At 43.5% G+C, this 18244-nt stretch overlaps 2 protein-coding genes across 2 annotated transcripts in view; one reads left to right on the top strand and one right to left on the bottom strand.

The window, feature by feature from the left end:
* The window catches only part of LOC115401453 (regulator of G-protein signaling 6-like), a 100328-nt gene extending 87383 nt beyond the window's left edge, over positions 1 to 12945 (top strand). Inside the window, exons 15-17 of the mRNA XM_030109645.1 lie at positions 10899 to 10988; positions 11230 to 11283; positions 11977 to 12945. Of these exons, the coding sequence (XP_029965505.1) occupies positions 10899 to 10988; positions 11230 to 11283; positions 11977 to 12027 (195 nt within the window). The 3' untranslated portion in view covers positions 12028 to 12945. The remainder of the gene's footprint in view (positions 1 to 10898; positions 10989 to 11229; positions 11284 to 11976) is intronic.
* Positions 12946 to 14467: 1522 nt separating this feature from the next.
* The window catches only part of lama2 (laminin, alpha 2), a 163599-nt gene continuing 159822 nt past the window's right edge, over positions 14468 to 18244 (bottom strand). Inside the window, 7 exon segments of the mRNA XM_030109644.1 lie at positions 14468 to 15903; positions 15995 to 16214; positions 16970 to 17100; positions 17179 to 17310; positions 17414 to 17492; positions 17641 to 17718; positions 17827 to 17907. Of these exon segments, the coding sequence (XP_029965504.1) occupies positions 15743 to 15903; positions 15995 to 16214; positions 16970 to 17100; positions 17179 to 17310; positions 17414 to 17492; positions 17641 to 17718; positions 17827 to 17907 (882 nt within the window). The 3' untranslated portion in view covers positions 14468 to 15742.

The following is an 18244-nucleotide window of genomic DNA, read 5'->3' as shown; positions in this document are numbered from 1 at the left end:
ACTTTGACGTCTCTACGACAAACGGTCTCGGACAAGAAAATTTTTAAATGAGGAGTGATTTTTACTTTGAAAGGGAAATAGCAGACTTCCTGTTGGATTTAGGTTACTATTGTCAATGAGAGATTTTTAGATCTCGATGAGACGAGCGCGTGAGCAATTGGTTTGATCTGTCTACGACATTCCCACGGGCCGTTGCGTAGGAATCTTTTTTTTTTTACCAAATTTTACACTGAAAGGGAAATATCGGACTTCCTGGGCAATTTAGGACATTTTTGTCAATCAAAGATTTTTAGATCTCGATGAGACGAATGCATACACGTCAATTTGATCTCTCTACGACATTCGTGCGGGTAGCAGCGTACATTGTAGTGCTTCAAGTGGGTTTTCAGACTCAAACTTTAAGGGTTAATAAAATCCACACCCTGAGACTTTTGACAAAGTTTTGAACAACTTTGGAAGAGGAACTTGTCCTCTACGATTTCACGCCACCCTGACATCTCTACGACAAGTGGTCTCAGAGCAGATAATTTTTAAATGAGGAGTGATTTTCTGAAAATTTTATCTTGAAAGGGAAATAACGGACTTCCTGTTGGATTTAGGTATAGGTATTCCTCTTGGGCAGTTTTGGATCTCGATGAGACGAACGCCTGAGCATTGGTTTGATCTCTGTACGACATTCCTACGGGACGTGGCGGCTATTTAACTGTTTCTAGGTGGCGCTAGAGAGCAGATGGGGTTATAGTGTTAATTTTTCCACTTTTGAAAATTTTATGATTGTCTGGATGTGCCTGCCAAATTTAGTGACTAGACGTTCATGTTTAGCGGGTCAAATTTGGTGTCGAATACAGCAACTTTTGGCTATTATGTTGATCGTGAAATACTGGACTTCCGGTTGGATGTAGGTCATCGTGGACAGATCGTAATTGTTAGATATCGAGCAGACGAACGCATGGGTGGTACTTTGATCTGTCTCAGACATTCGCACTGGCCGTGGCGGAGATTTTACTGTTTCTCGTGTTTGCTAGTTCCTAGGTGGCGCTAGAGAGCAGATGGGGTTAATTTTTTTATTTTATAAAATTTTTCATCTCTCTTGATGTGCCTGCCAAATTTAGTGAGTTTTCGTGCATGTTAAGGGGGTCAAATTGGCCGTCGATGTCCAGGCAGGAAAATAATAATAATAAGAAGAAGAAACGAACGAAGAACAATAGAGGCCTTGCCCTCCAGGCAAGGTGGCCTCAGTTGAGGCCACCTCGCCCTCGGGCTCGGTCCCTAATAATAATAATAATAATAATAATAATTAAAGCCGCAAGCGGCATTGGACGGGACCTCGCCCTCTGGCAAGGTGGCCCGACTGAGGTCGTCCTCGTACCTTGATGACCGAAGTCCAAGTCACTGGGAAACTTGGTCCTCCATAGACTTCCAGCACCCTCTCACCCACTAACATGGAGTTGTTAGCATCCCCCATCCACTGACGTGGAGCTTTTAGCATCTGTCATCCGCTAACATGTAGCTGTTAGCATCCCCCATCTGCTAACAGGTAGCTGTTAGCATCTCTCATCCGCTAACATGTAGCTGTTAGCATCTCCTATCCACTGACATGGAGCTGTTAGCATGTCCCACCCACTAACATGTAGCTGTTAGCATCTGTCATCCGCTAACATGTAGCTGTTAGCATCTCCCATCCGCTAACATGTAGCTCTTAGCATCTCCCATCCGCTAACATGTAGCTGTTAGCATCTCCCATCCGCTAACATGTAGCTGTTAGCATCTCCCATCTGCTAGCATGTAGCTGTTAGCATCTTCCATCCGCTAACATGTAGCTCTTAGCATCTCTCATCCGCTGGCATGTAGCTGTTAGCATCTCCCATGTGCTCACATGTAGCTGTTAGCATCTTCCATCCGCTAGCATATAGCTGTTAGCATCTCTCATCCGCTAGCATGTAGCTGTTAGCATCTCCCATCCGCTCACATGTAGCTGTTAGCATCTTCCATCCGCTAGCATATAGCTGTTAGCATCTCGTATCTCTCACCCGCTAGCATGTAGCTGTTAGCATCTCTCACCCGCTAGCATGTAGCTGTTAGCATCTCTCACCTGCTAGCATGTAGCTGTTAGCATCTTCCATCCGCTAACATGTAGCTGTTAGCATCTCCCATCCGCTAGCATGTAGCTGTTAGCATCTTCCATCCGCTAACATGTAGCTGTTAGCATCTCTCATCCGCTAGCATGTAGCTGTTAGCATCTCCCATCCGCTAACATGTAGCTGTTAGCATCTTCCATCCGCTAACATGTAGCTGTTAGCATCTCCCATCCGCTAGCATGTAGCTGTTAGCATCTCCCATCCACTAACATGTCGCTGTTAGCATCTGTCATCTGATTCAGCAGGGGCCACGGCAATGGATTGCAGTGCGGGAAGCTCCATTGCCGTGGCCCCCGCTGAATCGGTTGGATTTAAATAACTTCTGAAGGAATCCAAGCTGCACCATGTTTGTCTGAGTGAGTATATGAGCAGGCACACACCTATAAATAAGGTCCAGGTATCAAAAAAACCGGAGTTGCCCTTTAACACTGTTGAATTTGAAATTATCCCTGTGCTTTGTTAAAAATGTCATATTTTGCAAAAATATGGGGTGTGACGCTCTTAGTTTGATAGTCATGTCTGCTCCACTATGTCAAACACCAATATATCCATGTGAGTGTGATTCCATACATTCATTTGCCTGTTTGAGCAGCAATCCATCACTCGTGTGATTTATGGTCACGGAGCGCCATCTACTGTGGAAAGCAGGGACAACATGCAGAATGTTTTACAGCAGCTCTCAGATCAGCCCTGAGGCTCAATGCCCATATATGGCTTAAGTAGGTCACATGATGTTAGAGTGTGACTCGGCAGACACACAGTTTCTCTTTGGTCAAAACAGCTGGGGAAATGCATTTCCGTGGACCAAAGTGAGCAAACAATGTCAGAAAGTGAGCGGAAATTTAGTTGTCTTTCACTGTAGAGCTTTTCAGAGCAGTCAGACTTATAGTTTTGAAACGGGAGGCTTAATTGATGAAGAAGGTGAGATTTTTGAGCAAAATTTGAGCAAAATTTTGAGCAGAAAGTGTGAATAACGGACTTCCTGTTGCATTTAGGTCATAGGCACGAGTGAGAAAGTTGTAGATCTCGATGAGACGAACGCGTGCATATGTTTCTTTTCTCTGTACCACACTGTGAAGGGTGAAACAGTCCATATTAGTGGTTTTTGAGTGAAAAGTGTTTTGAGGCACATTTGATTTGACAGGAAATAACGGACTTCCTGTTGGATTTAGGTATAGGTATGTCTCTTGGTAAATTGTAGAGCTCGATGAGACGAACTCATCCATGTTGATTTTATTTCTCTGCGACATTCGTGCAGGTCGCACTGTCCATTGTAGTGTTGCAAGTGCGTTTTCAGACTTCAAACTTTAAGGGTTAATAAAATCCACACCCTGAGACTTTTGAAAAAGTTTTTAACAACTTTGGGAGAGACACTTGTCCTCTTTTATTTGGCACCAACCTGACGTCTCCACGACAAGCGGTCTCGGAGCAGATAATTTTTAAAGGAGGAGTCATTTTTTGCCAAATTTTACACTGAAAGGGAAATAGTGGACTTCCTGTTGGGTTTAGGACATTTTTGTCAATGAGAGACTTTTAGATCTCGAGGAGACGAACGCATCCACATCGATTTGGTCTCTCTGCGACATTCCTAATGGTTGCTGTGGCTATTTTACTGTTTCTAGGTGGCGCTAGAGAGCAGATGAGGTTATAGAGTTAATTTTTTCATTATATCAAGTGGCCACCGGTCCGGATGTCCGTGCCAAATTTGGTGAGTTTTCGTGCATGTTTAGGGGGTCAAATTAGTGCTCGAGCGCGACAGTAAAATAATAATAATAATATAGAAACAAACGAACGAAGAACAATAGAGGCCTTGCCCTCGGGCAAGGTGGCCTCAGTTCTGAGGCCACCTCGCCCTCGGGCTCGGTCCCTAATTAAAGCCGCAAGCGGCATTGGACGGGACCTCGCCCTCTGGCAAGGTGGCCCCACTGAGGCCGTCCTCGAGAAACTTGTTCTCTATTATTTCACCCCACTCTGACGTCTCTACAACAAGCGGTCTCGGAGGAGATCATTTTTAAATGAGGAGTGATTTTTACTTTGAAAGGTGAAATAGCGGACTTCCTGTTGGATTTAGGTGAATGGTGTCAATAGGTGATTTTTAGATCTCATCGAGACGAACGTGTGAACAATTGGTTTTATCTCTCTACGACATTCCTGTGGGCCGTAGCAACCATTTTCTCTCTACGACATTCCTGTGGGCCGTAGCAACCATTTCTTGAAAAATGGTACTTTTATTTTGAAGGGCTGATAAAATCCACACCGTGTGACTTTTGAAAAAGTTGTTCACATCTTTTGTAGAGAAACTTCTCCTCTATCAGGTCGCGCTACTCTGACGTCTCTACAACAAACGGTCTCAGGGGGTATAATGTTTTCATGAGAAGTGTTTTTTACTTTGAAAGGGAAATAGCGGACTTCCTGTTGGATTTAGGTAATGCATGTCAATGGATGATTTTTAGATCTTGATATGACAAACATATGAGCAATTGGTTTGATCTCTCTACGACATTCCTACGGGCAGTAGTGACCGCTTTATTAAAAAAAAATGTGACTTTTATTTTGAAAGGGAAATAACGGACTTCCTGTTGGATTTTGGTTTTCGGTCTCAATTGTTCATTTTTAGATCTCTGTGAGACTAACGCATGACCATTGGTTTTATCTCTCTCTGGCTTTTCTTTGGGCAGTAGTGACCATTGTAGTGTTTCAAGTGGATTTTAAGACTTTTAGCTTTAAGGGTTAACAGCATCCACACCATGAGACTTTTGAAAAAGTTTTTAACAATATCGGAAGAGAAACTTGTCCTCTATTATTTCACGCCACTCTGACGTCTCTACGACAAACGGTCTCGGAGCAGATAATTTTTAAATGAGGACTCATTTTTTACTTTGAAAGGGAAATAGCGGACTTCCTGTTGGATTTAGGTCTTTTTTGTCAATTAAAGATTTGTAGACCTCGACGAGATGAGTGTGTGAATAATTGGTTTGATCTCTCTACAACATTCCTATTGGCCATAGCGACCCTTTTTTCAAAAATGTGAGTTTTATTTTGAAGGGCTAATAAAATGTAAACTGTGTGACTTTTGAAAAAGTTGTTTACACCTCTTGTAGAGACACTTCTCCTCTATCAGAGCGCACTACTCTGACATCTCTACAATAAATGGTGTTGTAAAAAAGCTGTGTGAAGCTTTTACTTTGAAAGGTAATTGGCGGACTTCCTGTTGGATTTAGGTCAAGGGTGTCAATGGATGAGTTTTAGATCCTAATGAGTTGAACATGTCAGCAATTGGTTTTATCTCGCTACGACATTCCTACTTGACAGGGGTGCAGATTTTACTGTCTATTGGTTGCACGATTTTGTGGGTGCTAGTTTGTAGGTGGCGCTAGAGAGCACATGGGGTTAAGTTTTTCATTTTATCAAATGGACCACCGGTCCGGATGTGCGTGCCAAATTTGATGAGTTTTCGTGCATGTTTAGGGGGTCAAATTAGTGCTCGAGTGCGACAGTAAAATAATAATAATAATAATAATTAAAGCCGCAAGCGGCATTGGACGGGACCTCGCCCTCTGGCAAGGTGGCCCGACTGAGGTCGTCCTCGTACCTTGATGACCGAAGTCCAAGTCACTGGGAACCTTGCTCCTCCATAGACTTCCAGCACCCTCTCACCCACTAACATGGAGTTGTTAGCATCCCCCATACACTGACGTGGAGCTTTTAGCATCTGTCATCCGCTAACATGTAGCTGTTAGCATCCCCCATCTGCTAACAGGTAGCTGTTAGCATCTCTCATCCGCTAGCAAGTAGCTGTTAGCATCTCCCATCCACTCACATGTAGCTGTTAGCATCTCCCTTCCGCTAACATGTAGCTGTTAGCATCTCTCATCCGCTAGCATGTAGCTGTTAGCATCTCCCATCCGCTACCATGTAGCTGTTAGCATCTTCCATCCGCTAGCATATAGCTGTTAGCATCTCGTATCTCTCACCCACTAGCATGTAGCTGTTAGCATCTCTCACCCGCTAGCATGTAGCTGTTCGCATCTTCCATCCGCTAACATGTAGCTGTTAGCATCTCCCATCCGCTAACATGTAGCTGTTAGCATCTCCCATCCGCTAGCATGTAGCTGTTAGCATCCCCCATCTGCTAACAGGTAGCTGTTAGCATCTCTCATCCGCTAGCAAGTAGCTGTTAGCATCTCTCATCCGCTAGCAAGTAGCTGTTAGCATCTCCCATCCACTCACATGTAGCTGTTAGCATCTCCCTTCCGCTAACATGTAGCTGTTAGCATCTCCCATCCGCTATCATGTAGCTGTTAGCATCTCCCATCCGCTATCATGTAGCTGTTAGCATCTCCCATCCGCTATCATCCAGCTGTTAGCATCTGTCATCTGCTAACATGTAGCTGTTAGCATCTCCCATCCGCTAACATGTAGCTGTTAGCATCTCCCGTCCGCTAACATGTAGCTGTTAGCATCTGTCATCCGCTAACATGTGGCTGTTAGCATCTCACATCCGCTAACATGTAGCTGTTAGCATCTCCCATCCGCTAACATGTAGCTGTTAGCATCTCTCATCCGCTAGCATGTAGCTGTTAGCATCTCTCATCCGCTAGCATGTAGCTGTTAGCATCTCCCAGCCGCTAACATGTAGCTGTTAGCATCTCCCATCCGCTAACATGTAGCTGTCAGCATCTCCCATCCGCTAACATGTAGCTGTTAGCATCTCCCATCCGCTAACATGTAGCTGTTAGCATCTCCCATCTGCTAGCATGTAGCTGTTAGCGTCTTCCATCCGCTAACATGTAGCTGTTAGCATCTCTCATCCGCTAGCATGTAGCTGTTAGCATCTTCCATCCGCTAGCATATAGCTGTTAGCATCTCGTATCTGCCACCCGCTAGCATGTAGCTGTTAGCATCTCTCACCCGCTAGCATGTAGCTGTTAGCATCTCTCACGTGCTAGCATGTAGCTGTTAGCATCTTCCATCCGCTAACATGTAGCTGTTAGCATCTCCCATCCGCTAACATGTAGCTGTTAGCATCTCCCATCTGCTAGCATGTAGCTGTTAGCATCTTCCATCTGCTAACAAGTAGCTGTTAGCATCTCTCATCCGCTAGCATGTAGCTGTTAGCATCTCCCATCCGCTCACATGTAGCTGTTAGCATCTTCCATCCGCTAGCATATAGCTGTTAGCATCTCGTATCTCTCACCCGCTAGCATGTAGCTGTTAGCATCTCTCACCCGCTAGCATGTAGCTGTTAGCATCTTCCATCCGCTAACATGTAGCTGTTAGCATCTCCCATCCGCTAACATGTAGCTGTTAGCATCTCCCATCCGCTAGCATGTAGCTGTTAGCATCTTGCATCCGCTAACATGTAGCTGTTAGCATCTCTCATCCGCTAGCATGTAGCTGTTAGCATCTCCCATCCGCTAACATGTAGCTGTCAGCATCTCCCATCCGCTAACATGTAGCTGTTAGCATCTCCCATCCGCTAACATGTAGCTGTTAGCATCTCCCATCCGCTAACATGTAGCTGTTAGCATCTCCCATCAGCTAGCATGTAGCTGTTAGCATCTTCCATCCGCTAACATGTAGCTGTTAGCATCTCTCATCCGCTAGCATGTAGCTGTTAGCATCTCCCATCCGCTAACATGTAGCTGTCAGCATCTCCCACCCGCTAACATGTAGCTGTCAGCATCTCCCATCCGCTAGCATGTAGCTGTTAGCATCTCCCATCCGCTAACATGTAGCTGTTAGCATCTCCCATCCGCTAACATGTAGCTGTTAGCATCTCCCATCCGCTAACATGTAGCTGTTAGCATCTCCCATCCGCTAACATGTAGCTGTTAGCATCTCTCATCCGCTAGCATGTAGCTGTTAGCATCTCCCATCCACTAACATGTAGCTGTTAGCATCTGTCATCTGATTCAGCAGGGGCCACGGCAATGGATTGCAGTGCGGGAAGCTCCATTGCTGTGGCCCCCGCTGAATCGGTTGGACTTAAATAACTTCTGAAGGAATCCAAGCTGCACCATGTTTGTCTGAGTGAGTATATGAGCATGCACACACCTATAAATAAGGTCCAGGTATCAAAAAAACCGGAGTTGCCCTTTAACACTGTTGAATTTGAAATTATCCCTGTGCTTTGTTATAAATGTCATATTTTGCAAAAATATGGGGTGTGAGGCTCTTATTTTGATAGTCATGTCTGCTCCACTATGTCAAACACCAATATATCCATGTGAGTGTGATTCCATACATTCATTTGCCTGTTTGAGCAGCAATCCATTACTCCTGTGATTTATGGTCACGGAGCGCCATCTACTGTGGAAAGCAGGGACAACATGCAGAATGTTTTACAGCAGCTCTCAGATCAGCCCTGAGGCTCAATGCCCATATATGGCATAAGTAGGTCACATGATGTTAGAGTGTGACTCGGCAGACACACAGTTTCTCTTTGGTCAAAACAGCTGGGGAAATGCATTTCCGTGGACCAAAATGAAAAAAACACCCTCAACTTTTATAGGCATTTTAGTTGTCTTTACATCTGTCAAGTTTTCAGAGCATTCAGACTTATAATTTTGACCATGGAAGCCTTAATTGGTGAAGAAGGAGAGAGTTTTTGAGCAAAAATGTACAATAAAAGTGTGAATGACGGACTTCCTGTTTGATTTAGGTCATGGGTACGAGTGAGTAAGTTGTAGATCTCGATGAGACGAACGCGTGCATATGTTTCTTTTCTCTGTACCACACTGTGAAGGGTGAAACAGTCCATATTAGTGGTTTTTGAGTGAAAAGTGTTTTGAGGCACATTTGATTTGACAGGAAATAACGGACTTCCTGTTGGATTTAGGTATAGGTATGTCTCTTGGTAAATTGTAGAGCTTGATGAGACGAACTCATCCATGTTGATTTTATTTCTCTGCGACATTCGTGCGGGTCGCACTGTCCATTGTAGTGTTGCAAGTGCGTTTTCAGACTTCAAACTTTAAGGGTTAATAAAATCCACACCCTGAGACTTTTGAAAAAGTTTTGAACAACTTTGTGAGAGACACTTGTCCTCTTTTATTTGGCACTGCTCTGACGTCTCCACGACAAGCGGTCTCATAGCAGATAATTTTTAAAGGAGGAGTCATTTTTTGCCAAATTTTACACTGAAATGGAAATACCGGACTTCCTGTTGCATTTAGGTATAGGTGTTCCTCTGGGTGAATTTTAGATCTCAAGGAGACGAACGCATGAGCGCTGCTTTGACATTTCTACGACATTCCTAATGGTTGCTAGAGCTATTTTACTGTTTGTAGGTGGCGCTAGAGAGCCAATTTGGCTATGGGGTTAATTTTTGTATTTTATCAAATGTTTCGCCGATCCAGATGTCCGTGCCAAATTTGGTGAGTTTTCGTGCATGTTTAGGGGGTCAAATTAGCATTTTAATACGCGGTCAGTAAAATAATAATAGAGAAACAAACGGACGAAAAACAATAGAGGCCTTGCCCTCAGGCAAGGTGGCCTCAGTTCTGAGGCCACCTCGCCCTCGGGCTCGGTCCCTAATAATAATAATAAGAAACAAACGAACGAAGAACAATAGAGGCCTTGCCCTCAGGCAAGGTGGCCTCAGTTGAGGCCACCTCGCCCTCGGGCTCGGTCCCTAATAAGAAACGAACGAAGAACAATAGAGGCCTTGCCCTCGGGCAAGGTGGCCTCAGTTGAGGCCACCTCGCCCTCGGGCTCGGTCCCTAATAAGTGTCTTTCATGCTTTTTGATTCTACTCTTTGTTGAGCACATAGAAATACAACCCTAGAAAGTTGTTCAATCATATTTTACAACTTATTTCTCTTTTAAGACTCAACAAGCATCGTGCAATGCCATTTATTCTACAAACTTATGTTGGAAAGTGTAAAACCGACAGCAATCAGTCATTTTGATATTTATGGCTCAGAAAGTGACAGATGTCTGACTTTGTTTTTTGTCAAAGATTGCAAGCATCCCGTCTGCTCCTTCTATCCTACAATACAAAGTGCTATTTGCAGCAAAGGTGTCTAAATATAATCTACTCTGCATTAGATGTTTGAAAGTCGACGTACTTCTGCCTTGCACTGAGCAGAAAAAATGAGGGAATTTTCAGTTATGGTCACTTGATTTGTAAAAAGCTGAATTGATCATTTCCTGAGAATCAGAATTCATCACTATTATATATTAGTCCTCAAAGCCAATAGGACTGGAAATACCTCTTCTTTTATCGTTTAGAATAGTTACATCTGGCTTTTAATTTCTCTTCAGGAGATGCACGTCAAAGACGCCTCTTCAGTTGCTCCGTCTCGCGTTATTGTCTGCCCCATTTGTCTTCCTTACATGCCTCACCAGAACCAACTAATGGCTTTATACTGTGGAGTGATTTGGAGACAATGCGCCTCACTGGGAGATGGATGAGCGTTCACGGGAGGAGGAGGAGGAGGAGGAGGAGGAGGAGGAGGAGGAGGAGGAGGAGGGTGGAGCAGTGTATAAGTGAAGAGTTAAACACAGAAATTATTTCTCCTGTCAGTTACTCGGCAATATGTTAACAGCCCGTCATCTCCCTCTGAGGCCGTCTCGCTCACTTTATCGCGCTTGACTTTGAGTTTCGCACGTCGTTAGCTCACCAGGCCTTAAACTCACTCTGCATGCAGATGGGAGAATTACCCCCCACTTGCCTTTTCCTCTCCTCCTGCTGCAGGTGATAATATGGATTCCTCTTTCGGCCTCATCACGTATCTCATCTTTCTGCCTTTATAGGACCACATTTACAAGCTGATGAAAAGTGACAGCTATGCACGTTTCCTACGCTCCAATGTGTACCAGGATCTGCTGATGGCGAGGAAGAAAGTAAGCGTGTGTGTGTCGGTGTGTTTGTGTGTGTGTTCAATCCACGAGTCTGATATGCGCTCACTGCATGACACCGCAGCTGATTCTTAGACTTAAGTTTTTGTCACGTTGCGACACGAAGGGCCATCATAGCCATAACCTGTGATATGTTTGTTCTAATGTCCCCTCAAACCCTTCCCAGCCGAACTCTTACCCTCGCATGTAAAGAAAATAATACATAAAAATCTGTTTGACTCTTCAGCTTGAAACGGAGCAGGGGCGACGCACCTCCCTGGAGAAGTTCACCCGCAGCGTGGTGAGTGTCCCACCGCCTCAGCCTCTCCCTCTTAAAACAGCATTCATTAAAGTCAGATCAATGAGGGCTGCCGTACAAACCGCTGCTGTCCTTTCTGGTGGAAAGAAGAAAAAAAAAGTGCATGGCTCAGGGGTGAATTTACACATAAAGGAGTTAATGTTATCAAAGCATTTGGGTCATTTTGGTTGATTCCCTGAACATGCAGGCTCCTCTTTTAAGACTGACTGTGATGCAGTTGAATGAAGGACGATTTGACCAGAGCACAGATCGATTTGTTCACCTCTGATGAAGAATTGCTGAGAGAAACATTAAGAAAGCAATTCAGAACAAAGGAAAAGAAAAAGTCAAGTCATGCAATGTGAAAGAGTTTTGAGGATTATAGATTCCTGAGCTCTGCTCTGTTGGCTGCTCGGGTTTGTTTTGTTCTGCAGCACCTGAAGCCTTTGCTGTGTACAGATCTGTGACCAAACACCGCAGCTCCCTGCAAAAATATTTCACACAGGAAATGCATTAATCAATAGTTGAGTCTGCTTTTGTGTTTATTGATGATAATGATGAGCTGGTAGTAAATGTCCACCACTGCCTGAAGATTTCTCATGCTGGCTTCTCTTCTTCTGAGCTCTTTCTCTGGAAAGCTTTCAGTTGACGGCACTCTGACAGCTGTCACCGCCGCCTCTCTTGCTCTCCTCCCAGGGAAAGTCGCTGACTGGCAAGCGGCTGACGGGCCTCATGCAGTCGTCCTGACAAGGCCTGGGTCGAGAGCACGAGGAACCATACCCGGAAGAGCTGCTCGCCGGTGGGTAGCAGGTGGAAAAGGACCCTGGGGTGCGTGGGTGTGGCTGTGGGAGGCGGATGAGGGTGCCAAACAAGCGGAGACCGCTGGACTGTAACGCCGCCGCGTCTGAAACTCACCTCAGAATCAGTTCGAGAGGACTGGCAGCATGCAATAAGTCACCCGACCTGACACCAGGACAGTGCTGTCACAGCGTAGACAAACAGTGCTACTCTTCTTAGGGGGTTTCTACTCAAAGCGCCTGCACCGAACGAGACCAGGTCCAGACGTTCTCTCTTTATCTACTATCTACACTCATGTTAATACGGTAGCTGAGGAGGCTATTGCTTTAATTTCAGTGATATACACATGGAATGCTTGAATGCCTTGACTGATGTCGAAACGAGACTTAGATTAATGCCGTAGCTAGCTGTTTTATCTCGCCTCATTCACTCCAATGGTCTGGAAAGAAGCACACGGGAGGGGTTTACAGTAAACATCTGCACTTGAACTGACGCCACACTGCCTGATTTACTGACAGGACAGGTATGAGAGGACGCCGCATTTTTAGGAAAAAGGAAAATTCCGATCAACTCACTATTGTATGACACAAATGATCCCTCTGCATGTCCACTGCTGGTTTAATGTGTTCCTGTTTGTGCTTCAACACAGTCACACATTTGTTAATATTAAATCTGCAATCGGAAGTAGGAAAAGTTCCACTTCCCAGTGGAAAAAGAAAAAAATGCATCTGAATGCTGTCATTTGTGCATCTGTATGAGAAATAGTATTTCTTCATGATGCACTCATGAGTTTATTGCAGCTAAAGTGGAAATAGGCTCCATTAACCTGGCCTGTGTAGTTAGCTGGCTACAAAAAAAAAAACAACAGTGTTTCTGTGTAGAAGAGGCGTGTAATGACTCCGACTTTACAGGCATCATTACGTCCAGCTTATATGAGTGATGACAAGTGTTCATTTCAGTCATCTGAGTTAAAAACTTTCTTTTTTAAACGTGAACACACAACCTTCAAGTTCCCAGCTGTACAAATGCACTCAATGAAAACCATCACGATACCTGTGGGAAAAAAAATCTTAAAAGTAATCATAATCACAATCCAAAAAGAGATTTTATGATGGTGTTTAGATGGAAATTTGAGTTCTTCTTACATGCTTGCTTGAGACATTTCTACGGCTTTTTTAAAACCTCACCAGAACGAGATGAGGTGCGTCGTCTGGATCAAAGAAGTTTGAAACTCATTGGCTCTGTACATTTTGTGTAACCGACAGCTGGAATAAGGGGTAATTTCTCCTAAAACAAACATTGTGGACACTCAGAGGTCAGATTCTGTCATAAGGAAGAATAAGAAGTTGATGACTTTCTAAAAACAGCAGTATTACTTTGAGTAGATAAGATGTTAGGCTTTTCTCTATCTTCAGAACATTCCACATCAGGCAGCCACAGTGAGATTCAGTGGACTGACTTCTGACCATCCTTCACATTATGTAAAGATGAAAATAAAAGATGAATGCACAACAAAGAGGTGTTTGATCTTTTCTTTTTTTCCCCCCGACGTCAATTTTTAATTTCTTTGGAAAAATCAGTGAAATCCATCCTGATGATCCGCCAAACTTACTTCACTTTGGTTTCACTTACAATCGGTACATCTTAGCGGTTTATGGATAAACATCGCCCTCTAGTGGAGCTGGAGTGAAAGTACTGGCAAATGTCACTTCTTTTTGACTTCAGGATAGAAGCAGCATCATTAATGCAAAATATCAGATTATTTCAGTAGCCATTAAAGATTTTATATCATAAAAAACAGATATATATATATATATATATATATATATATTTTATGGACCATAAATTGAACTTGAATTAATCCTGTTTGAAAGTCAACTATGAAACATTGAGATTATTATGACCATGCTCTTGTCTGGGAATAACTCTGGGCTTGGGGACCTTTCTGTGTGCAGTTTGCATGTTCTCCCTGTGCATGCAAATGGTTGTTTTTTTTCTGTAAAACCTTTGCTCCATTAACAATTCAAATTGTTAATGGAGTTTATTTTCAGTTATATTTGTCAACATGGCAGCACATCTAATTCTTCAACAAGTGATATTCCTTTAATGATTCTAAGTCATTTACGTGAATGTTGAACCCTGGACAGATAAAGTGGTTCATAAGAGGGAGGGATGGATGGATGGTACGTTTATTTTGAAAAGACGACTTGGTGAACACAAACATACTCTGGGTCCTCCACAAAACATTTAGAAAGACTACAGTTTCATATATTAGGTTGGCTGGCTGAATGAGAGTTAAGAACTAAATCAAATCCTTTTCCAAAGGAATCTCAAGTTAATCTTAAATGATTACCTCTGCAGCTTTAAAAGAAGGACAGGACAAAGCATGTGATGCTGTCAATAGTATATTTGAATAAACTCCTTCAGGGTTGTCAGTCACACCATGCAGAGCGAAAACGCCATGTCCTGCACAAACCTTGTGCCTTCCGTTTGCCGTCCTGACGTCACTGATGAGAGACACAAGCTGCAGCTCATGTGGAATGTTCCTTTAGCTTTACCCCCGACTCCAAGCATCAGTAAGTTTAGTGGATTTGATAAACAGATGGAGTTCCTATCTACAAGATATTAAGAGTATTTTTGGCTTTTCGAAAAATGTGTACATTTGCATTTTTTAGCTGATCCTCACAACTCTAAGAAAATGTATGTTCACCAAAAGTTGGCTGCAGAGAAGCCCTGCTTCATATGTCATACGTCCGACTGATGTGAAAACACAACCACAACACAAAACCCATTCCTAGATCAGCAAACATTTCAAGGGCAAACAAAAACACTGAGAAGAAATGATGTGAATATCGTCAATTCATTTTCAGGACACAAGGTTTATGAAGGACATTTACAGAGAAAAACACTTGCAGCTATAATCAGGAACATTTCTGATGTTTGTGTTACACTGGTGAATCAAACTTCCCTTTAACCAGTTTAAAAAAAAAAAAAAAAAAAATACCCAAAACATTCACGCATTTACCTCTTCAAGAGGAACAAGAAAAGCTGATTTAATGCTCACTCATCACACATCTTCCAAAAACAGCTGAAATACTGTTAGCACCTGTAACCATGCAGGTAACCTGTCGTGCACGGTATGAACACACACCGGTGGACAAACTTTAAAATATGCTTTGAACTGAGAGTGCGGCCATAGTAGGTTTATTAAGTCAGGCTGTAGTGGCATCTTGTTTTGATGTGTAACGGTTAAGATGTTTGCTCTTTGAAGAAAAACATGAAGAGAATTTTCCAAAATGTGGATCTTCTGCTGTTTCAGCTCAGCATTTAACGAGGCATGTTTGTTCGGAGTTGGAGAAAGATGCCATCAATCACAAGTCCTGAGAGATTTATAATCAAACAACCTGTCATCGGCTCTGAGAAGATGAATTAAAGGTGGCTGTAACATAAGTCTCCACACACCTGCAGGCAAACCCGCACAACAGATGGTGGACACTCAGGCAAATGTCTTGCTTGAAAGAAGTTAAACTGGGATAATCTTGACCTTTGCATTTAACATGTTGAGATCACACATTAATGCATGAAATGCCACAATGTTAGAGACAGACGTACGTCCTTGTGGCGTTGAGGGGAGACGCCACATGGACGGGCTCTGCAGGGCGAGTTACGCAGCAGCGGCCGGGCAGGACAGCGGCTGGACGCCCTTAATCTCCAGAGCCTTGTTGAAATGCACCTCCATGGTCTTGGCCGCCTTGGTGATCTTCAGGTTCCTCATACAGCCTCTGAAGGAAGAGCTGATGGAAAGAGCGGCCTGACGAACTCCATCTGAGACACACAGAGGACGCAACATATTTTACACAATTTCAGCGTGCATGTCTTTTTGAGTGTGTTTGCTCCGGGAGGGGGGGATTCGTACCAGGATATCCCCCGACGTAGATGGGGTCGTTGGTGTCGCAGGTGTTGGAGCGTGCGTTGGGACTCTCGGCTTGGCTCTGCGTCCCGTCGACCGTCAGCTCCGCCCTGTGGCGAAGCTTCCTGGCAGTGACGGAGTGCCACTGGCCGTCACAGAAGCCCTCCCCCTCAGGCGTGTGCTCAGCAGTGAACCGGCCTGCTCCATTATCAACATGGAACAGCAGCTAGGGGGGAGAACGGAGTGTTTATGCATTTATTAGTACACAAATTGCTCTCATGGCCTTTGGCGTTCCCCTTCTGAAATTCTTAAATGTGTACGGTAATTTAAAAAAGGTAAGCATTACACTCTTCATTGGCAACCTAAGAGCTGGCGTTAGTGGACCAAAGCTTTAAAAACACTGCTTCCATCAGTCATTTCTTTTGGTAACTACTCATTATCATAAAATCTGGATTTTTGTTTGTTACTAAACAAGAAACACCAAATCAAGTTGAAGAATAAAGAAAAAAAGCAATCACAATTAAATTAAAAGTGAAACAGATCAATATAAATTATCTGAAAAAAAGAAATAATTTTTATTCTTCCTGCTTGGAAGTTAGTAAAACTAAAGTGATCACTGCAGGAGTAAATCGTGTCCTCAGATTTTCATTATTATGGTTCTTCACATACTTTTCAACTGTTTGTTGCTGGAATAATAACATTCAATGCATTTAAGTACATACAGCACATATAGAAGGCAATGAACTTTAATAATATATAAACCTGATGTAGGCGGATCAATGCTTTTATAGCATGAGAACATCAGGAGTGGCTCATTCAGTGTGTATCAATATGACGTGTGTCAGAAACAACAAATCCAAACAGATCGCTTGGTTTCAACTAATTCCAGACATCACTTATTTAAACGTACTGAAACGTGTATTTGAAAGCAGCTAAAATGAGACCAACTCTCAGAACACAGAGCGCCCCCTTCTTGCCTACCTTCCCGTCCACAATCTCCAGACCGAGTCCATCATTGGCCTGGTTGCTGACGGCCAAAAGCACCCCGTTGGTTTTGCTGGTTCGAAACTCTAAGGCTATAGACACGTCCAGGCCCACTCTGTAGGAAGCAACTGGAACAGGAGAGAGAGCGACCGTCCTTCACTGGATTCACTTCACTGGTCTGTAAACGTCCAGCCGATCTTCCCCACCTGCTTTCAGGAAACCGGAGCCGTCAAAGTAAGTTCCCGTCTCGGTGGCTACGAAACACCTTCCGACCATGTGGCTTGATGTGGGCGTGGCCATGTCCAGCTTGAAGTCCTCTGCGATGAACTCAACGCGGCCTGGACGAGGAAAGAGGCACGACAGGGAATTAGGAACAATATGTTGCTGTGAGCAGAAACACATGGAAACGTCTTTAATCATGTAAGATTTGACAGATTATACCTGTGGTCGGTGACTTTGCGCTTACAGGGCCTCCAACCATCTTTAGGTTACGGATACATCCGTTGATACTGTAGAGAATCTGGGAACGAATTGTAGCCGAAATCAACATTTTGCTCTTTTATCCACTGATAAATCTACAGCGGGCCTAACTTCTCTCTTCACTCTAACGTCTTTTGCTCAGCCATTAGTTCACATGTTAATCGTGTCACTTTTAATCACGTTATTACCGGTCCGATTCTCTTGGTCGTGTAGTTTTGCGGCAAACCGCCAACAAACAATGTTCCCACCACGTCTAACAGGTCCGCCTGGTGAAAAAGAGAAGAAAAAGATTGATCGATGTAGCAGTCCTTCAGAAATCATGTATGGCTTTAATACATGCATGTTGGATTTATTACAATGCAAAACCAGCATACCTTCTTGGGACTGGTTATCTGTTTGCTGTACCGACCGTCAACCACCAGGAGGCCTCGCTGCTTGTTACGACTCACACGGATCTGGACAGAGAGGGAAAAGGTCATCAGTAATCAGTAACTGTATGGGCAGTCGCTAGACGAGAGCTGTATGAAATATTCCCCAATTCCCAAAAGTTGGGATGTTGTGTTTAAATGAAAATAAAATGTAATGAAATGAAAATATCATTGTAGTTTTTGTTTTTAAATTTACATTCAAAGCAGAGTTCCAACTTTTTTTGGAACAGGAAATGTTTTATAAGTATGATTCAGAACCTTAAAAATACCAAAAGATGGTCATATCCACCTTGGTAGAATTTCTTTGATAGAATCTGGCGAAGATGGAAGGAAAATCATGCTTTGAAATTGAAATATTTCCACA

Source organism: Salarias fasciatus, chromosome 15 (assembly GCF_902148845.1).
Source record: "Salarias fasciatus chromosome 15, fSalaFa1.1, whole genome shotgun sequence".
NCBI classification, from domain to species: domain Eukaryota; kingdom Metazoa; phylum Chordata; class Actinopteri; order Blenniiformes; family Blenniidae; genus Salarias; species Salarias fasciatus.
This window is presented reverse-complemented; position numbering and strand designations above follow the sequence as displayed.